Source organism: Geotrypetes seraphini, chromosome 2, assembly GCF_902459505.1.
Source record: "Geotrypetes seraphini chromosome 2, aGeoSer1.1, whole genome shotgun sequence".
Lineage (NCBI taxonomy): Eukaryota > Metazoa > Chordata > Amphibia > Gymnophiona > Dermophiidae > Geotrypetes > Geotrypetes seraphini.
Genome location: NC_047085.1, coordinates 503,303,700 through 503,323,419, shown reverse-complemented (window position 1 = coordinate 503,323,419; position 19,720 = coordinate 503,303,700). Strand labels below are relative to the sequence as shown.

The 19,720-nt window shown below is 43.4% G+C and overlaps 1 protein-coding gene across 1 annotated transcript; it reads left to right on the top strand.

Annotated features, from left to right (window-relative positions):
* The first annotated feature begins 3,059 nt into the window (after positions 1-3,059).
* Positions 3,060-18,846, top strand: LOC117354516 (oocyte zinc finger protein XlCOF6-like). Its single transcript, XM_033932187.1, has 4 exons — positions 3,060-3,148; positions 3,308-3,434; positions 10,633-10,749; positions 16,897-18,846. The coding sequence occupies exons 1-4, from the start codon at positions 3,122-3,124 to the stop codon at positions 18,684-18,686; spliced, it is 2,061 nt and encodes a 686-aa protein (XP_033788078.1). The 5' UTR covers positions 3,060-3,121; the 3' UTR covers positions 18,687-18,846.
* The last annotated feature ends 874 nt before the right edge of the window (positions 18,847-19,720 follow it).

Sequence of the window (19,720 nt, the reverse complement as noted above, 5' to 3'; positions counted from 1 at the left end):
ATCTCTCTCTGCCTTGTGCCCTGGGTCAGACCTCTCTATTCCTCTCCATGCAGCATCTCTCCCTTCCTGCTGTGGTGGTTGGAGCTATAGCCTCAGCACCTGGGGTTGTGGGTTCAAACCCCGCACTGCTCCTTGTGACCTTGGGCAAGTCATTCAGTCCTCCAAAGCCCCAGGTACATTAGATAGATTGTGTGCCCACTGAGACAGATAAGGAAAATGCTTGAGTATCTGAGTGTAAAAATTGCTTAGATAACCTTGATAGGCAGTATATAAACCCTTAATATACTTGATCATGTGCAACGTTTCTTTCTTTTTTCCCTGTTCTCTACCCTATGTCCAACATTTCTCTCTTTCTTTTCTCCATGCATGTCTCCCTCCCCTCCACCATATGCAGGAGTTCTCCCTCTCACCTCTTTCTACCTCTTTGTTGCATCTCTCCCTTCATCTCCTCTACCCCCATGCCCAACAATTCTTCCTTTCTCCTCTCTCCCCCCCCCCCCCATGTGCAGCAGCTTTCCATCCCCCCCTCCTTCCTGGGGTTAACAGATTTTGCATCTGGAAAAAGAGGATGCATGGGCCCGTCCTGTTCCGGCCCCCAACCCTACGCAAACCTCATCTCTTCAGGCCGAGTCTGGAGTGCATTTGTGCATGCCCAGATGCAAAGTGAAGATGTCGCACGTATGCACACATACATGTGACGTGACTGCGTGGCATCCGCTCATGCACAGATTCGCTCCAGACTCAGCCCCAATCTCATTAGCTTTTAAAACCATTCAGACACCCGGACAGTCCTCTTAAAAGAAGACATGTCCGGATAAAACCAGATGTCTGGTAACCCTAGTTCCCTCCCTCCCTCCCATCTGTTGGTGTAGCAGCTTTCCATTCCCCCCCTCCCTCCCATGCAGCACTTCCCAATCAACCCCCCCCCCCACCCCATGAAACTTCAACTTTTGGGCCTCCTAAAGCAGCAGCAGCGGTGGCGGAGACCGGTGAGCGAGCAGAGACAGGCAGTGAATAGGCTGCTCATGGTCTGCCCACCAGGGCTTCCCTCTGCTGCATTATTGGCAGGAGGGATACCCTACCCCTTTCACCCCATCAACTTGAATAAGAACATAAGAATAGCCTTATTGGGTAAGACCAATGGTCCATCAAGTCCAGTAGCCCGTTCTCACAGTGGCCAATCTAGGTCACTAGGCGTCAGAATGGGGGAGGCCAAAGGGGTCATGACCTCTCTAAAAATTGGCAGTAAGAGTCAGTTATGGCTCTATTCCTCCACCTACCTCCTCCCGGCCATTATAATTTTAAATTTTGGGGCAGCTGCCATGCACTGCATTGCTGCAGAATGCAGACTTCCAGGGCAGGTCAGCTCGTTGACACTGTGCCTGACCTACATTTCAAGCAGGTCAGGATGGGGAGGTTCCAGCAATAGGGGTAAGAGGAGTAATGGGAAGAGAAAGGACTTTCAGGGATACAAAATTGCCAGAGGAAGGGAACTCAAATTGCATTAAAGAGACGAGTCTTCAGTGATTTTCTGAAGTCAGCGTATGATGTGGCCTCGAGTATGGGTTTTGCGAGCCATGTGTTCAGTTTAGCTGCCTGGAATGATAGCATTCTGTCCAGGAACTTCTTGTAGTGACATGATTTCAGAGATGGGTAATTAAAGAGAATTATTCTGCGAGAGTTCTTACTAGGGTAGTTGAGGAAGAATTGGGAGGCGAGGTAAGTTGGTAGCATCCCAAAGACCGCTTTGTAGCTGATGCAGGCGAGCTTGAAGAGTATTCTGGATTCCACCGGCAACCAGTGGAGTATTTGGAAGTATGGGGTGATATGTTCCCATTTTTTTAATCCAAAGATGAGTCGGACTGCAGTGTTTTGGATTAATCGTAGCTTGATCATAGACTCTTTACAGTAGTAGGATAATTTTTACTAATACAGCTGGACAGTTCTAACATAAGAGCACAGACTTCCAGTGACAAGACAATTTTAACAAATACTCATAGCCCAGCGGAGATAGTTCTCGGGTTAGCATATATGAAGATCCTGATCAGTATTGGTTTGGGTAGGGTTACCAGATGTCCAGGAAAACTCGGCCACGTCCTCTTTTTAGAGGACGGTCCAGGTGCCCAGATGGACTTTCCAAAACCTGGCAGCTTGTCCGGGTTTTGGAATGCTCCGGTGAGCTCCAGCTGCTTCTCGAGGCCTTCTGAGCATGTGCAGATGACATCACAGCTGGAGCGCATTGGGGAAGAAGAGAGGAGGTTTGTGGGGACAGGGTCAGGGGCAGAACTTGGTGGGACTGGGGCAGAACCGGAGGCAGAACAGGACGTGGCCATGTGTCCGGGGTTTTGCAGTAGAGAATGACATAATGACTGTTACCCGCGGCTGTGGGTAACCCTTATGAACGGGGGGAAAAATCAACTGGTTGCCGCAGGTATGGGGACAAGGCCAGTACAATACAATGGGAAGTACATATATTGTCATCTGATGAACATACATTACCTTTTTTTTTAAATTAAATTCTTTATTCATTTTAAAACTTTCAATAAGTGCAGTACAAAATGAAATCATTTTACACTTTAACATCACTTAATATTCTATCAAAGCCTAATTCACATCAAATATCCCTCCCACACACCCAACAATTGTCCTTAAGCTTAAGAAAACATAAAGTATCCCCATCCCCCTCCCCCCAACTTGGACGTGTATGTTCAAAGGGAAAAAGTAATAATCATTTTTTTACAATATTTTGTTAATGGCTCCCAAACATCCTTAAATTTCTTAAAATGCCGCTGCTGTATGGCTATTACCCGCTCCATTTTAAAGATACATTACCATTTGTCATCTTTTCAATACAACGGGACGAACAAACTTACATTATTTCTCTTTGCTGACACATATATAAATTATCCTGACTTGTCTCTACACTAGCATCAGGTCCTCTGGCGTCAGTGCTGGGAGGGTCCAGCAGATGGCAGCGGTCAGAAGCATCTCTCCCCTCCCTCCATCTCTGCTGCTTCTTTTCTCTTTACACCCCCCCCCCCCCATTCCCTTCCCTCCCCCTGAAGCCTTTAGGAGAGCAGCTGAGCCCAGCCCTGAGTCAGGGCTGGAGGAGAGCAGGAGGATGGCTGCAGGGCTTTGTGCTCAGCGGGTAGGAGAGTGGCAAGAGGGGAGGCAGTGCCAGGCAATGCCACGCGGCCTCTGATACACCCAAATTGCAAAGAGCAAGGAGAAGAAATGAACCTGACCCTTGCCGACTCCATTCCTTCCCTTTGTCGCTGAGGTTTTTTTTTCCTGGTTTGTGTTTCAGGTGCCAGTGACGTTTGAGGAGATCGCTGTCCACTTCTCCCGGGAGCAGTGGGAGTGTTTGAATGAAGGCCAGAAGGAGCTTTACAGGGAGGTGATGAAGGAGAATTATGAGACTGTGATCTCGCTAGGTAAGGACTGCGTTATTTGCATTTAAAAAAAAAAAAAAAAAAGAAACAGGGACTGATTTAATAAAAGTAAGTTAAGACCCAGCCTGTCTCACCCCTGCTTAGTTCGTGAGCATACATAGCCAGGATTGAGGAACCTTTACACCAGCGATCTCAAACCCGCGGCCCAGGGACCGCATGCTGCCCGCCAGGTACTATTTTGAGGCCCTCGGTATGTTACCATTGTTCTGAAATGTTGCACGCCTCACTGCTGTAGCCTCACGCAAGCGTGTGTACGCGATTGTGAGGTGGAGCGGAGAGGACAATCGCGTACAGACGCAGGAAAGTGCGGGCGTGAGGTTACAGCAGTGAGGCGGGCAACGTTCCAGAACGTAATATAACCGTTGGAGGCAGTGCAGCTGGTGCGCGTGTACGTCATCGCGTGAACTCTCGTGAAATTCGGCACCTCTCCTGGCGGTGACTGCTTGATGTAAGATGGGGGTTGTATCCGGTGCTGGAGGAGGTGGGAGCTGAAGGCAGTCGTGGACGTGGCCATCAGACACTAAGGCACAAGTCGGATATTGATTCTCCCCTTTACAAAAAAGCCTAGAGGACTACACCAAAATTTTGTCTCTTGCAGTTGATACTTTAGAATCTAAATCACAATTTTGCATGAGGTAAAACTCGTTATAGTTTATAAATCTTTCCTTAATTGCTTCTGATCACTTCAGCAGTGCAACATGCGGAAAGTGAAAAACTATCTAAACTTCACTTTCTGTGTTTAGCTGAAATGATCAGAAGCAATTAAGGAAAGATTTATAAACTATAACGAGTTTTACCTGATTGGCAAGGGGGTACTCCAGGCCTGAGTTGAGAAATACTGGTCTAGATGGACTATTGGTCTGACCCAGTATGGCTGTTCTTATAGTCTGTTCCAAGAGGATTCCTCAATAAAGCCCCAGTATATACCGTGTTTCCCTGAAAATAAGACAGTGTCTTATATTCATTTTAGGCCCCAAAAAGGCACTAGGTCTTATTTTCAGGGTATGTACATGATCATTTCTCCCTTCCTCTCCTTCACCCCAATTCTTCCTCTTTCCTTTCTCTCCCCCACATGTGCAGCATCTTTCCTCCCATCCCTCCCATCCCTTGTGCAGCAGGACCCTTGCCCACCTTCTATCCTCAAATAAGCCCTAGTCCCGGGATTTGCCGGCAGTTTCCCTTCCCTTCCCTCCCTCCCATCGCTTGTGCAGCAGAACCTTTGAGCGAGCACTGCCCCCCCCCCCCCCAAGCATCCGCACCCGCCGCGCAGCTGAATCCCCATCCTTCCCTCCCTACCATCAGAACACCGCCGCGAGCCCTACTTACCTCTCTAAGCAGTGTCAGGCCGGCAGAACTCTAAACAGGCTGCTTTGGGCTTGTCCGCTCGTGAATTCAGTCTGCCGCATTACTGATGCTCGGGGGGGGGGGGGGGGAGATGCTCGCTCAAAGGGATGGGAGAGAGGGAAGGGAAACTGCCGGCGAATCCCAGGACCAGGACTAGGGCTTATTTTCGGGGTAGGTCTTATATTAAGACCTACCCTGAAAATCCTGCTAGGGCTTATTTTCAGGGTAGGTCTTATTTACGGGGAAAACACGGTACTTAAATGGGATTATGACTTGGGCAATGTAATATCTGAGAAGGAGTGGTCCTCTGTTCATGCAAATAAACTTGTCTATTTCTGCTAATTTAGTGGATCAAGGTCTAAAAAGTCTTTATAGATGGTATATGTATCCAGGACTCCTCTCTCTTCTCTTCTGGCAAATCTGCTTTCTGTTGGAAGGGTTGTGCAAAAGAGGTCCATAAGTCCACATATGGTGGGACTGACTGTCCAACTATACAATAATTTTGGTTAAAGTATCCCCAAGCACTGACTGCGATGTTGTACGTACAGTATCTCAAGATCCTTGTGTCTTATTATTACAATGGCAACCGCCAGGTCTCCCTAACTCCCATCTTATGTTTATTAAAAACTTGATATCCTGCAAAATGCCGAAGGTCAATGCAGCTTACAAAGAAAACAAATTAGTCCAAGAAAAGAACGCCATAAAATATAGGACAAGACTAAGACAATCATTTCAAAGACCTTTCAAACACAAAAACGGGTAGGGCTTTTCAGCTTGGAAAAGAGATGGCCGAGGGGAGATATATGATTGAAGGCTACAAAATCCTGAGTGGAGTAAAACGGGTACAAGGGGATCGGTTTTTCACTCCGTCAAAAATGACAAAGACTAGGGGGACACTCGATGAAGTTACAAGGAAATACTTTTAAAACCAATGGGAGGAAATATTTTTTCACACAGAGAATAGTTAAGCTCTGGAATGCATTGCCAGAGGTTGTGGTAAAAGAGGATAGCCTAGCTGGTTTTTAAGAAAGGTTTGGACAGTTTCCTGGAGGAAAAGTCCATATTGAGAAAGATGTGGGGGCAGCCACTGCTTGCCCTGGATCGGTAGCATGGAATGTTGCTACTCCTTGGGTTTTGGCCAAGTACTAGGACCTGGATTGGCCACTGTGAGAACGGGCTACTAGACTTCCTAGACCCATTGGTCTGACCCAGTAAGGCTATTCTTATGTTCTATTCTGCCAATAAAAAGATATTAAAAAAAATATCATGGTCAGAACAGTAAAGGCAAAATACAATGTACATAGGAACAATTGTGACAGTGATAAGTTAATTGTACTGCCTTTCTGTGGCACCTTGTTTGTTCCTAATGGAACATAAGAATTGCCGCTGCTGGGTCAGACCATCGTGACCAGCAGTCCACTCATGCGGCAGCCCTTAGGTCAAAGACCAGTGCTCTAAATGAGTCCAACCTCACCTGTACGTTCCAGTTTAGCAGGAGCTTGTCCAACTTTGTCTTGAAACCCTGGAGGGTGTTTTCCCCTATAACAGCCTCCGGAAGAGCGTTCCAGTTTTCTACCACTCTCTGGGTGAAGAAGAACGTCCTTACGTTTTTAAGGAATCTAGGCCCTTTCAACTTTAGAGAGTGCCCTCTCCTTCTCCCTACTTTGGAGAGGGTGAACAATCTGTCATTATCTGCTAAGTCTATTTCCTTCAGTATTTTGAATGTTTCGATCATGTCCCCTCTCAGTCTCCTCTTTTCAAGGGAGAAGAGGCCCAGTTTCTCTAATCTCTCACTGTAGGGCAACTCCTCCAGCCCCTTAACCATTTTAGTCACTCTTTTCAAGTAGTACCGTGTACTTCTTCATGTACGGTGACCAGTGCTGGATGCAGTACTCCAGGTGAGGGTGCACCATGGCCAGGGTTGAAAAACACTGCTCTAGAGTACACCTATTCAGGGCTTCCAGTCTCTCCTCATACATCTTCTGGCACAAACCTCCTACCATTTTCGTTGCCTTCCTCTGGACCGCTTCAAGTCTTCTTATGTCCTTTGCCAGATACGGTCTCCAAAATTGAACACAATACTCCAAGTGGGGCCTTGACATTGACCTGTACAGGGGCATCAACACTAGAGAATGACACGGTGACAAAATCCATCACCGTTTCCGTCCCCGCGGATAACTGCGGGAAATAATCCCATGTCATTTTCTAGTGTCTATTTCAACCTCAGTCCTTCTACACCAGCATGCGTCAAAGCAAAGCTTGCGGGTCAGTGGTTGTGCCCAATTATACTCTGATTCTTCCCTCTCTCCTTAAAGAATGACATGAAGATGGTTTCCCGCAGGGACGTGAATTTTGTCACCGTGTCATTCTCTAACACCTTCTTTCTTCTACTGGTCACGCCTCTCTCTATACAACCTAGCATCCTTCTCACAACCTCTGGGCACAGAGGCAGCGGCTCTCCCAGTGAGCCACACCGTCTAGAGAGAAAGTGCAATACAGAAAAAGGCAGAAAATTGTGTTGGCTCAGGGTGAGAACAATGAACAGATGGGATAGACGGACGAAGCTGAGCAGCCGAATGGAAAGGGTATTGCAGTCGAAGCAGTGAATGTGGGAAAGGAGATAGACTAATGTGTTCTGTGTAGACTAATATTTTTAGCAAGGAAGAGGAGAGACCACCATTGCAGTAATCCAGACAAGATGTGATATACAAGAATGATGCATGCTTGGTTACTTGGAATTAGACGAACTGGGATCGCCTTAACTTTACTTTTTGGTAGGCAAATTTATGTTTTAAGTTATAGATTTGAAAAGATGAATGCGGATATACTGGGGCATACTAAGAGATTCAAGTTAATTTGGGGCCCTTTGACGTCTTTTATGGATTCATTATAGTTGTCTTTTCCTTTATTTCTGTTGGTATAATGCAAACACACCCAGGGGGATGGAGGGCGGGAGGGGGGTATTTCTTTTCAATGGTTCTATTCCCTTATGAAATGTTGGTTGGGTGGGTTTTTTTTAATGTTGTATGGATTTTGATTGTTTATAAATGCATTTTTGATTAATATGATTTTTATAGATACTGTATTGCATTTTTGTTAGCTTTAGAAACTCAATAAAGTTAAAAAAAAAAAAAAAGAATGATGCATGCTGATAGCTGTGAATGGGTCGGATGTGACGGAGAAATAAAAGCAGAATTTAACCGACGACATTCCTGTCTCTATCCCGTCTGGAGAAGAGTGCTTAATGGAATTAGATGCCCTTACTCTTTGATAGCTAATGGATTGCTAAAGAAATATTTTCTTTTCGTTTCTCGCTCTTAAAATCACATGTTGGATTCAATTGAGGGCTTGAGAAGATCTGTATTGCTTATTTTGGTTTTGATGAAGATAATGTTCTTTTTCTTCGCATGAATCTTCTTTCTGTACAAGTTTAATCGTGAATGTATAATTGAAAACTTATAAATAAAATTTTTAAAAAAGAATTTAACTACAGAGGCAATTTGGCCATTGAAGCTCAGCTGATAACCCCTAAGTACCTAAAGGAATCAGCCAGGGTTAATGAGGGCCTCAGAAACAGAAACATGAGGGCAGATAAAGGCCAAATGGCCTATCCAGTCTTCTCATCTGCAGCATCATCCACTATCTCCTCCTCTCCCTAAGACAGTGGTTCTTAACCTTGTTGGAGGTACTGAACCCCACCAGTTTCATATGCGTGTTCACCGAACCCTTCTTTATTGGAAAAATAAAATATGATTTTTACAAATTCAAAACAGGTATACAGTGAGGGAAAAAATAATATCAATTTTGAAAACAAAAAAGTTCTCCTATATTTCGAATAATAATAACATAATAATGAAATTTACTGCAAATCAGTGTGACTTCTGCTGTTGCCTCTCAGAGACCAGTTCAGAAATGCACGGCTTTACCTTGGCAAGTGCCAATTTCATGTCATTTTCGCAACAAAGTCTGTTCCTTTTCTTCATCTTTATGTCCAGCATCCTCGAAAAGGATTGCTCGCAAAGATATGTTGTAACAAACGGTATGAAAATTTCCAGAGCTTTTTTAGCAATAACAGGGTACGTTACCAATTGTTGACACCAAAACGTTGAGAGCGTTGTTGTTCTGAAGAGTTGCTGTTGAACCTGGCTCTGCTGAATTTCAATGATTTCATCGAGGTATTCATCATTGACATCTGTTGTCTCAACACTAAACGTGAACGGCTGTCTCGCCCATGCTGGATATGACTCTCTTGTAGGGAAGTATCCGTCGAGAGACTTTGCAAGCTCATCTAAGTGCGTGGCAATAGTTTGCTTCAGTTCCGCGGGTACAGAAATGTCTCCGATTCCAGATACATCTTCGATCTTACTTACACAGTTGTCTAGCAGGGGAAAGTTTGCGAAGTTATCGTTTTCTGTTCGTCGTTTCCATAATGGTAGCGCTATATGAGTCGGAGGTGTGTTCTGACCTCCGCCGAACCCACGAGACTGACTCACTGAACCCCTGGGGTTCGGTCGAACCCAGGTTAAGAACCACTGCCCTAAGAGATCCCAGGCTTTCTTGAATTCAGACACAGTCTCTGTCTCTGGGAGACTGTTCCACCCATCCACAACCCTTTCTGTAAAAAGGTATTTCCTTAGGTTACTGCTGATCCTATGCCCTCTCATTCCAGAGCTTCCTTTCGAATGAGACTCGATTCATGTGATTTTACGTCACATCCCTTCTCCCGCTTTTCCTCCAAAGTATGCAGATTGAGATCTTTTTAAGTCTGTCTCCACACACCTTATGACGAAGACCCACGCACCATTTTAGTAGCCTTTCTCTGGACCAACTCTAAGGTGCAGTTTCCAGAATTGTACACAATATTTGGCCACCTTAAGATCATCACATACAATCACACCCAAATCCCGCTCCTTTTTTGTGCACAAAAGTTCTTTACCCCCTAAACCAGGGATTTCAAATGTCGGTTCTCGAGGGCCGCAATCCAGCTGGATTTTAAGGACTTCACCAATGAATATGCATGAGATCTATTTGCATGCACTGCTTTCATTGTAAGCAAATAGATCTCATGCATATTCTTTGGGGAAATCCTGAAAACTCCACTGGATTGCGGCCTTCGAGGACCGACATTTGACACCCTTGCCCTAAACTGTACCATTGTCTCAGGTTTTTGCAACCCAAATGCATGACCTTGCATTTCATCTTAGCTGCCAAATTCCAGACCATTCCTCAAACTTCGCTAGATCCTTCCTCATGTTATTCACACCATCAGGTGTGTCAATTACAGATTTTGGTATCATCCGCAAAGAGGCAAATCTTACCTGACAGCCCTTCAGCAATATCGCTTACAAAAATGCTAAAAAGTACAGGCCCAAGAACAGAACCTTGAGGCACACCACTGGTTACATCTCTTTCCTTCGAGTGGTCTCCATTAACCACTACCCTCTGTCGTCTTTCATTCAACCAGTTCTTGACCCAGCCTGTCACTTTGGGGCCCATCCCGAGGACACTTCAGTTACTTCAGTTTATTTATTAGATCCCTGTGTGGAACACTGTCAAAGGCTTTGCTAGAATCTAAATGCACCACATCTCAAGCACTCCCTCTATCCAAATCTCTGGACAGGGCTACCAAGAAAAAAAAGTTTTGATTCTTCAGTAATTGCTAGACCTGAAGCTTTTTTTTTTTTTCCTCTCCCCACTGATGGCGTTTTTCCTCCCTAATTTTGTAAACCGCACTGATGTTAAAGCGAAGAGCGGTCTATAAATACTGAGAGCTACTGCTGTGTATTTTTCTGTAAATAGAAGGGAAATAAACCTCAACTTTCTTTGCAATTCCTAGGCATAGACCATGAAAGCATCAATCCTGAAGTATTATCAAGGATTAAACAAGAGGAAGAGCCATGTGTCTGGGATCCAAAGGAGTCGGGAGAGAGAGAAGTTACTCACTTATATACTGGTGAGTGCTAATAGCAAATGCTATGCTAAATAATAGGAGATATCACATGGTATAAATCATTTATTGAATGTTAAGGTTTCATATACAGTGCTCCCCCGCAAATTCGCGGTCTGCGATTCACGGTCCCGGTCATTCGCGGTATTTTCCAACTGCAAATGACCGGGCAGGAGAGGGCAGCCGGAGCCCCGGTGAGTGAAGGAAATCACTCGTGGTATGCTCCGACCGCCTCTTCCTGTACTAACTTCCTGTACTTCCTGACACGCAGCTCCTGATTGGTGAGGCCCGACTTTAGAACAGGAAGAGGCGGTCGGAGCATACCGCGAGTGATTTCCTTCACTCGCCGGCGCTCCGGCTGCCCTCTCCTGTCTCCCCCGCTAAAAACCGTATTCGCGGTTTTTCAACATTCGCGGGGGGTTCCTGGAACGGAACCCCCGCGAATATCGGGGGAGTACTGTACCACCTTATACACAAAGCATGTCAAAGCAGTTTGCAATATATAAATTAAGTAATAGAGGGGTCCTTTTACTAAGGCGCGCTAACCTATTTAGGCTAGTAAAAGGACCCCAAAATCAGTGTGTGGCACAGTGGTTAGAGCTACAGCCTCAGCACCCTGAGGTTGTGGGTTCAAATCTCACACTGCTCCTTGTGACCCTGGACAAGTCACTTAATCCCCCATTGCCCCAGGTAGATTAGATAGAGTGTGAGCCCTTCGGGACAGATAAGGAAAAATGTTTGAGTACCTGAATGTAAACCACTTAGGCCATAAGTGGTATATAAATATTAAAAAAATAACTGGAAGGGGAAAAGGCCATTGCAGTGGTCCTGGTCATACTTTGTGACTGTGCATCCAATATTTCTTCCCTTCTTCCAGCCTCTTGTATGCTTCCTCTCCTCCAGAGCTCATTCCCTCCCCCAACTTTTTCTTCCTCTCTCCCTGCTCCCTCCCCTTTCTTTCTTTCTCCCTGCCCCCCTTCTTTTTTCTGTCTATCTTTCTGTCTCCCTGACTGCCCCCTTTCTTTCTATCTGTCTGTCTGTCCCCCCTTTCTTTCTGTTTCCCTGCCTGCCCCCTTTCTTTCTTTCTCCCTGCCTGCCCCCTTTCTTTCTTTCTCCCTGCCCTCTCCCAAGCCACTGCCGCTGCCATCGGGGAACAGGCCTCCAAACCACCGCCGCCCCAAGCTCTCCCTGCTTCCCGACGCAGAACCAGCCTTCACCCCCGACGTCAATTCTGACGTTGGAGAGGAAGTTCCGGGTCAGCCAGGGTGGGGAATACTGGTCGGCTCGGCGCTACTGTGTCGGGAAGCAGGTAGAACACGAAGGCAACGTGATCGTCTCGTGTTGCCTTCGCGATCTACTGGTCGATCGTGATCGACCTTTTGGGCACCCCTGATCTAGGGGTTCCAACAGTACAGTGTAAAGCAGTGGTCTCCAACTCAAACCCTATGCAGGGCCATATTTTGGATTTTGGAGGGCCTCAGAAAAAAAGTTAATGTCTTATTAAAGAAATTACACAAAATAGAGATCAGCTGTTGTGAATCAAATATTTGTTCTATCCTAAGTCTTGCATCCAAACTTTTATGTAATCCTTTCTCTTGTCTATAGTCACAAGTTCAATATAATCAATAGTTCATTTGTATGGACCTTCTGGCTGTAACTAGGCACCACACTGCCGGTTACCATATTCTGCATCAGTCCAATCTTTATTAAATACCATTTATATACCTTCTAAATTATTCATTATTTAATTTATTTATTGCTATCTTTATTTTTTGTTTTTATAAAAACGACATATCTGTAAACTTATGAATGTCTCCTGATGTCTAATGATTATCATACCACTATTGGTATTATATCAATGAAGAAACTGTCACTTAGCTTAACAGTGATCAGTTCCCCTTGCACCTCTCCCATGCATGTTTCAACGAGAAACTTTTCTTCAGGGTCGAGGTAAAACGTTGTGGGAGCTAATTTCAGTCTGTCAACAATTTTGCATGAGGTAAAACTTTTTATACTTTATAAATCTTTCCTTTTGGCTAAGTCTTGAGAATAATATTGGCATTTATAGCTAAAGAGACATATGATCAAGAAACTGGTTTATTTTACTTCTGTGATTATGATGAACATACCGAGGGCCTCAAAATAGTACCTGGCGGGCCGCGAGTTTGAGACCACTGGTGTAAAGCATTACAAATGATCCAAAATGTGGCTGCAAGGCTAATTGGTGGGGTTAAGAAATTCGACCACATAACACCGTGGTTGAAGAAACTCCATTATTTTCCAAATTTTAACGTTGGTGTTCAAGGTCATTTACCATGGGATTCCTTGCTATCCGTCACAAAGCGTGGCAATCTATCGACCGCTCGGAACCTTTGCGTTCTGAGGGTGCAGTACATTTTGTCATTGACGGACTTCTCAAAAATGCATTACGAAAGCACAAGGACTTCTGCTATTTCCATCATGGGAGTAACACTGTGGAACAGATTAACTGGACCACTGAGGGCTCTATCTGATATTCAGATGTTTAAAAAAAATACTTAAATTTACAAGTTCAATTATGGGGTGGGAGGGAGGGTATTTTTATTGTTACATGTTGTATAAGTATTGATTATATGATAGATAAGGGTGGGGAGGGGGGAGATAAGAGAATATCATATGTATCATTGTTGATTATTAAGTGATATATTTATGGTTATTTATATGGATTTGTTATCACACTTATAAGTTTAAAAATGAATAAAGATTTAAAAAAAAAAAAATACTTAAAACTACTCTATTTTTAGAAGCTTTTCAATAAATGATACGTTGTTTAATGCTGGTTTTAAGAGGAATGTTTCTGTGAGGATTTATGAAATCTTGGTTTTAAGATGTAACTATTCACTTGTATTTTAAGATATGTGTATAAATCGTGTTTGTTTGATTTCATGTATGTTACTTCTGTAATGCCGCTTAACCCTTTCAGGACCAAGGGACATATTTGTCCCATAACTTAAAAATCCTATCAATTTTGATTGGGATAGTCTACAGTTCTAAATTTGATATGTACGGATTCCATATGATACTGCCTTTATGTAAACAAACTGGTTCCGACATTCATTCATTAGCGTCGTTGCCAAATTGACCAGAAGATTCACTTGCCACACTGTCCATAAGCCAGAAGTGTGATTTTTTAAAATAAAAATAATGATATTTCACAAAAAAAATCAATTTTTTGGCATCTGCAAGTCCTTTTTACCATAAAAATGTCGTCAAAACCACAAAAATTGGCCTACGATCCTTATGGTCCTGAAAGGGTTAAGAATAGGCGGTTGATAAATCTTTTAAATAAATAAATATAAGTTGCTTGAACATTTGTAACATTTAAATGATTTAAGCAATATTTTACTGGTAGCTGGGTAAGTCGTAAGAACTGGGCCACCAGTGGTGTTTTTATTTTTTTTTTTGGAGTTTTGTTTTTTTGTCTGAATCAGCTCCTGAATCCAGGGATTGTTTTTGGTACCGGTTCTTTCTTTGGTTCGGGGATTATAGGAATTGCGGTTGTTACATTTGGATTGTTTGGGGGGGGGGGGGGTTGCAATGTTGTATAAGGTGGACGGGCTTGAACATAACATGTAGCGTTGTTGCTTGTATTGACTTGGATCTCTTGCTATGCATTTGTTAGGTATGTTTTTGTCTTTCACTTTGAGCCTGTCGAGCTTGGAGCGCGATTTTTTTGTCAGTTTGAGCGCGTCGGTTTCACGCAGAGACTATTGCTTTAATCCACAAGTTCATTTTTAGGACCCCTGAAGAAGACAATTACGTCGAAACACGGACCGTGTTGGGTCCAGATGTTTCGAGAGGTTCTGGCCCTAGATGTATTTATGTGCCTTACAGAATCCATTTCAAATGCTCCTGCCTGGCTTTTAAGATCATTCACGGCATCCTTCCTCCCTTAATCCCACTATCTTATAACTCCTCGAGTCCTGACTCTACCAGACCCGCCCAAAGGTATAAACTATCCTTCCGCTCTCTACACGGTATTCGCTATGCAGGCAAACTGGGAAAATCCCTTCTCTTCAGAATCACAGGTCTTTGGAACGACCTTACTACCCCGCTGCGGAACCTGGGCTCCCTCCAATTATTCCGCAAGCAACCGAAAACCTGGCTCTTCACTAAAATGTAATTCTATCCCCCCCTTTACTCTTCTCTTCTATATATAAGTTCATGTAAACCTTTTTTTTCCTTCTCTTCCTATATTTTAAGTTCTTGTAAACCGTGCCGAGCTCCACATCCGTGGCGATGATGCGGTATATAAACTTAAGGTTTAGTTTAGTTTAGTTTGATAAAGCTATCAACTTGGACATCAATTCTCCACAAGTTTTTTTGTTTATCAATAAAATCAGATTTGACAGCAAGCACTCCCCCCTCCGTATTCGCGGTGGTTAGGGGCAGAGCTGGCATGCGAATATTGAAAATTCGAAAATAACTTTTGGGCCAGCTCTGACCGACCCCCGCCAGCCTTACCTGGTGATCTAGCGGTGACGCGGGGTGGGAGCGATCTTCATACACTCCTGCCCCGTGCAGAGCCATCTTCGAAAATGGCTGCCGTGAGTTTCCGTTGTAGTCTCGTGAGACCACGGGAACTCATGGCAGCCACGGGAACTCAAGGCAGCCATTTTCGATAACGGCTCTGCACGGGGCAGGAGTGTAGGAAGATCACTCTCGCCCCACGTCATGGCTAGACCACCAGGTAAAGGTTGATTTACTAGGGGGGGGGGGGGTCCCGGCTCCAAAAACCACAAATAGGTGAAACCGCTAGTCCTGAAACCACGAATAAGGAGGGAGGAGTGTAATACTTCACTGGTTAGGCACATCGTAATTTTGGAAGGTTTTTTAAAAAAATTTTGATGAGGTAAATGACTCGCATTGGCTTCCAATAGAAGCGAGAGTGAACTTCAAATTCTACTGCTTACTTTACAAGGCTATCGACGGAGAAAGCCCAACTTACTGGAATAACAGACTAAATCAATCCTCCTCAATCAGACACAGAAGAACCCATTCACTATTCTATTACCCACCATCCAAAAATGTCAAACGAAAAAAACTTTATGACAACCTAATAGCCTCCAAAGCAGCTAAGTTGGACAAACAACTCACCACTCTGTTATCTTCATCCACAGATTACAAAACCTTCAAGAAAGAAATTAAAACCATACTCTTCAAAAAAACACATTAAACCTATCCAGCACAACCAATCCCAACCCAACATCCAACACTCTATAAACCCTTAGTACTCTCTAATTTTTCTAGTTACCAAACATTATCTAAAACCCATAATTCTCCCTTAAAATTTTATCTCATCGTTTATTCTGTTACTTCAAAGTTGAAATGTAATTTCTTGTTTTAGTTTGGATGTAATCCGCCTTGAACCGCAAGGTAATGGCGGAATAGAAATCACTAATGTAATGTAATGTAAATGTCCACTGAATCTGAGTTGACAACAATGCTCAACCCGGTGCGGCTCTGAGGCCTTTTCCTTCCTATATTAACCAGGTTTAGTTACCATAGAGATGAGTTTGAAATCTTATTGTGAATGCTTTTTTAAAGAGTTTGTTGTGTTGTGATATATATATATATATATATATATATTTTTTTTTTATTCATTCAAATTTCTATACTGTTCTCCAAGGGGAGCTCAGAATGGTTTACATGAATTTATTCAGGTACTCCAGCATTTTTCCCTGTCTGTCTCAGTCGGCCCACAATCTATCTAATTTTCTCTTTATTACTCTGTTGATGCTTTTTTGATACTTTAGAGCCTTTGGAAATGAGCCATGAGAAATAGATCTACAGTTTGGGTTCTGCTTGGTGCTCGCTACCAGGACTGTCCACTTCTGAAGACAGGGTATTGGCCTCAATGGAGTCTGGAGTAGCTCAGCATGGCTTTTCTTCTGCCTATGTAGAAAAACCAAAGAGGCATTTTTAAAAATTGACTTGAATGTGTTGATATATTTTATCTGCATTTCTTGCAGTTCTCAGCTTGGAAATGACGTACAGTATTTCCAGAATAGTGCGAGTGGCAGATTTACAAAGGGTCATTGTATTACTAAACTGGCTAAACTTTTTTTTCTCTCCTACAATAATGCCTAATTTTCACTTTTTTTTTAAATCTAGAAAAAGATGATCCCAGAACCAGTAATACAGAGACACATCACTTACAGCTCAGTGAGAAGCTTGAAGGGGAAAAGATATCAGAAAGAAACAAAGAGGAAACATTTTCCTGTTCTGACTGGCGAATAAAAGGAAAAAGTCCATGGATATTAGAAAATATACACAAACCTTTAATAGGAGATTCAGCTCTCCGTAAGCACATTACCAGAACTATCACCCATATGGGGGCAGAGCCGAGAAACCAGAAGAGAGAGCAAAGATGTTTATGTGATATTTGTGAGATATCTCTCGGTGACTGGGCAACTCTGAAACCACATCAGCGACCTGATCTTCAAGAGAGACCATGTGCACGTACTGACTGTGTGAAAGCCATAAGTCAAAAGGGAGAATTAGGGGGTCAACAGAAAACATGCAGACAAGAGACACGTTTTATATGTTCTGAGTGTGGAAAAGATTTCAGTAGGAAGAATGAGCTAATGCAACATGAGAAAAATAATAAAGAACCCAGTGTGTGTTCAATTACAGAATATGGAGAAAACTTTAGAATATCTTCATGTCCTGATTGTGCCAAAATCTTCAAGCAGGAAGAAAACTTGATAAGAAATGCAAAGTTCCTCAGAGAGAGGCCAGGTTCAGGTGCAAAATGTAAGAAAAGCTTTAGTCACCAGAAAGCATGTAGAGAATATAAAAAAGCTCATACTGGTGTGGAGCCAGTCATATCTACTAAATGTAAAAATACAGTCTGTAGGAAGGTAAACAACTCAGACTATCAGAAAATTCAGAAGAATGACAAACTATATACTTCAGACTGTTGTAAAAATGTCAACTGGAATGGAATCCATTCAGGGGTGAAATCATGTACATCTAATGAGTCTGTTGAAAGCATCACTGAAAAAGACAGAATCATACTACATCAGAGCAGCAACACTGGAGGGAAACGGTTTACATGTCCTGAGTGTGGTAAAAGCTTCAATGAGAAGGGGAATTTCAATATGCACCAAATAATCCACACGGGGGTGAAACCGTTTTCATGTACTGAGTGTGGTAAAAGCTTCAATCTGAAGTCTAACCTCACAAAACACTATAGAATCCATTCAGGTGTTAAACTATTTGCATGTACTGAGTGTGGAAAAGGTTTTAATCAGAATGCACATCTCAAAGTACACCAGCGAATTCACACAGGAGTGAAACCATATATGTGTAAAGACTGTGGGAAAAGATTCAATGAGAAAGGGAATCTCACCATGCATCAAAGAATCCACACAGGAGTTAAATTATTTACCTGTAGTGAGTGTGGCAAAAGTTTCAAGCAGAAGGCACACCTCAAAATGCACCAGAGAATCCACACTGGTATGAAACCATTAATGTGTAGTGAATGTGGTAAAAGCTTCAGTAAAAAGACAACCCTTATAAATCACTGGAGAATCCATTCAGGAGTAAAACCATATACATGTACTGAGTGTGGTAAAAGCTTCAGTCAGATAGCAAACCTCACAAGGCACCAGAAAATACACCTAGGAGTGAAATCATTTCCATGTACTGAGTGTGGTAAAAGCTTCTGTCAGAAGGCAGACTTCATAAGGCACCACAGAATCCACACTGGAATGAAACCATTTACATGTGTTGAGTGTGGTAAAAATTTCAGACAGAAAACAAATCTCAGCATGCACCAGACAATCCACACAGGAGAGAAACCATTTCTATGTACAGTGTGTGGTAAAAGCTTCCGTCACAAGGCATACTTAATAAGGCATCAAAGAATCCACACTGGAATTCCAATAATCAACATTTGACAGAATCACTATTAAACAGGATAAAAAGCTATTTAAAGAAATAGATCATAGACAATACGATGAAATCTTCCGCCCAATGTGTGGCGGCGGCCAAAAAAGCAAATAGGATGCTAGGAATTATTAAAAAAAGGGATGGTTAACAAGACTAAGAATGTTATAATGCCCCTATTTTGCTCCGAGGTGTGACCTCATCTGGAGTATTGCGTTCAATTCTGGTCTCCTTAGCTCAAGAAAGATATAGTGGTGCTAGAAAAGGTTCAAAGAAGAGAGACCAAGATGGTAAAGGGGATGGAACTCCTCTCGTATGAGGAAAGACTAAAACAGTTAGGGCTCTTCAGCTTGGAAAAGAGATGGCTGAGGGGAAATAGGATTGAAGTCTACAAAATCCTGAGTGAAGTGGATCGATTTTTCACTCCGTCAAAAATTACAAAGACTAGGGGACACTCAATGAAGTTACAGGGAAATTTAGCTCCCCCTCCGTATTCACAGGTGTTAGAGGCAGAGCCGGCCCGTGAATATTAAAAAACTGCGAATAATATTCGGGCCAGTTCTGCCCCTAACCCCCCGCTTCCCTCGGCTATTTTAAGCCCTGAAAGCCCCCCTTAAGCCTTACCTGGTGGTCTAGCGAGTTTTCAGGCAAGAGCAATCTTCCCACACTCCTGCCCTGTGCAGATCACTCACAGGAAATGGCTGCCTTGAGCTCCCGTAGTCTCTCGAGTTATTTCCTGTGAGTGATCTACACGGGGTAGGAGCGTGGGAAGATCACTCCTGCCCCGAAAACCCGCTAGATCACCAGGTGAGGCTTAAGGGGGGGGGGGCTTACAGGGCTTAAAATAGCCTGAAAAATGAAAATGCATTTTTTGTTTTAAAACCGCGAATAAACGAATCCGTAGATACGGAATTCGCGAATACAGAGGGGGAAGTGTACTTTTAAAACCAATAGAAGGAATTTTTTTTCACTCAGAGGATATTTAAGCTCTGGAACGCATTGCCAGAGGTAAGAGTGGATAGCGTAGCTGGTTTTAAGAAAGGTT

What these genes read in the sequence shown, in the direction of transcription:
- LOC117354516 (XM_033932187.1), top strand. Translation starts at nt 3,122, where the DNA reads ATGGCTGCAGGGCTTTGTGCTCAGCGG. An exon ending in TGAGACTGTGATCTCGCTAG is followed by an intron (nt 3,435 to 10,632) that starts GTAAGGACTGCG and finishes TGCAATTCCTAG; the next exon opens with GCATAGACCATGAAAGCATC. An exon ending in AGTTACTCACTTATATACTG is followed by an intron (nt 10,750 to 16,896) that starts GTGAGTGCTAAT and finishes TTTTAAATCTAG; the next exon opens with AAAAAGATGATCCCAGAACC.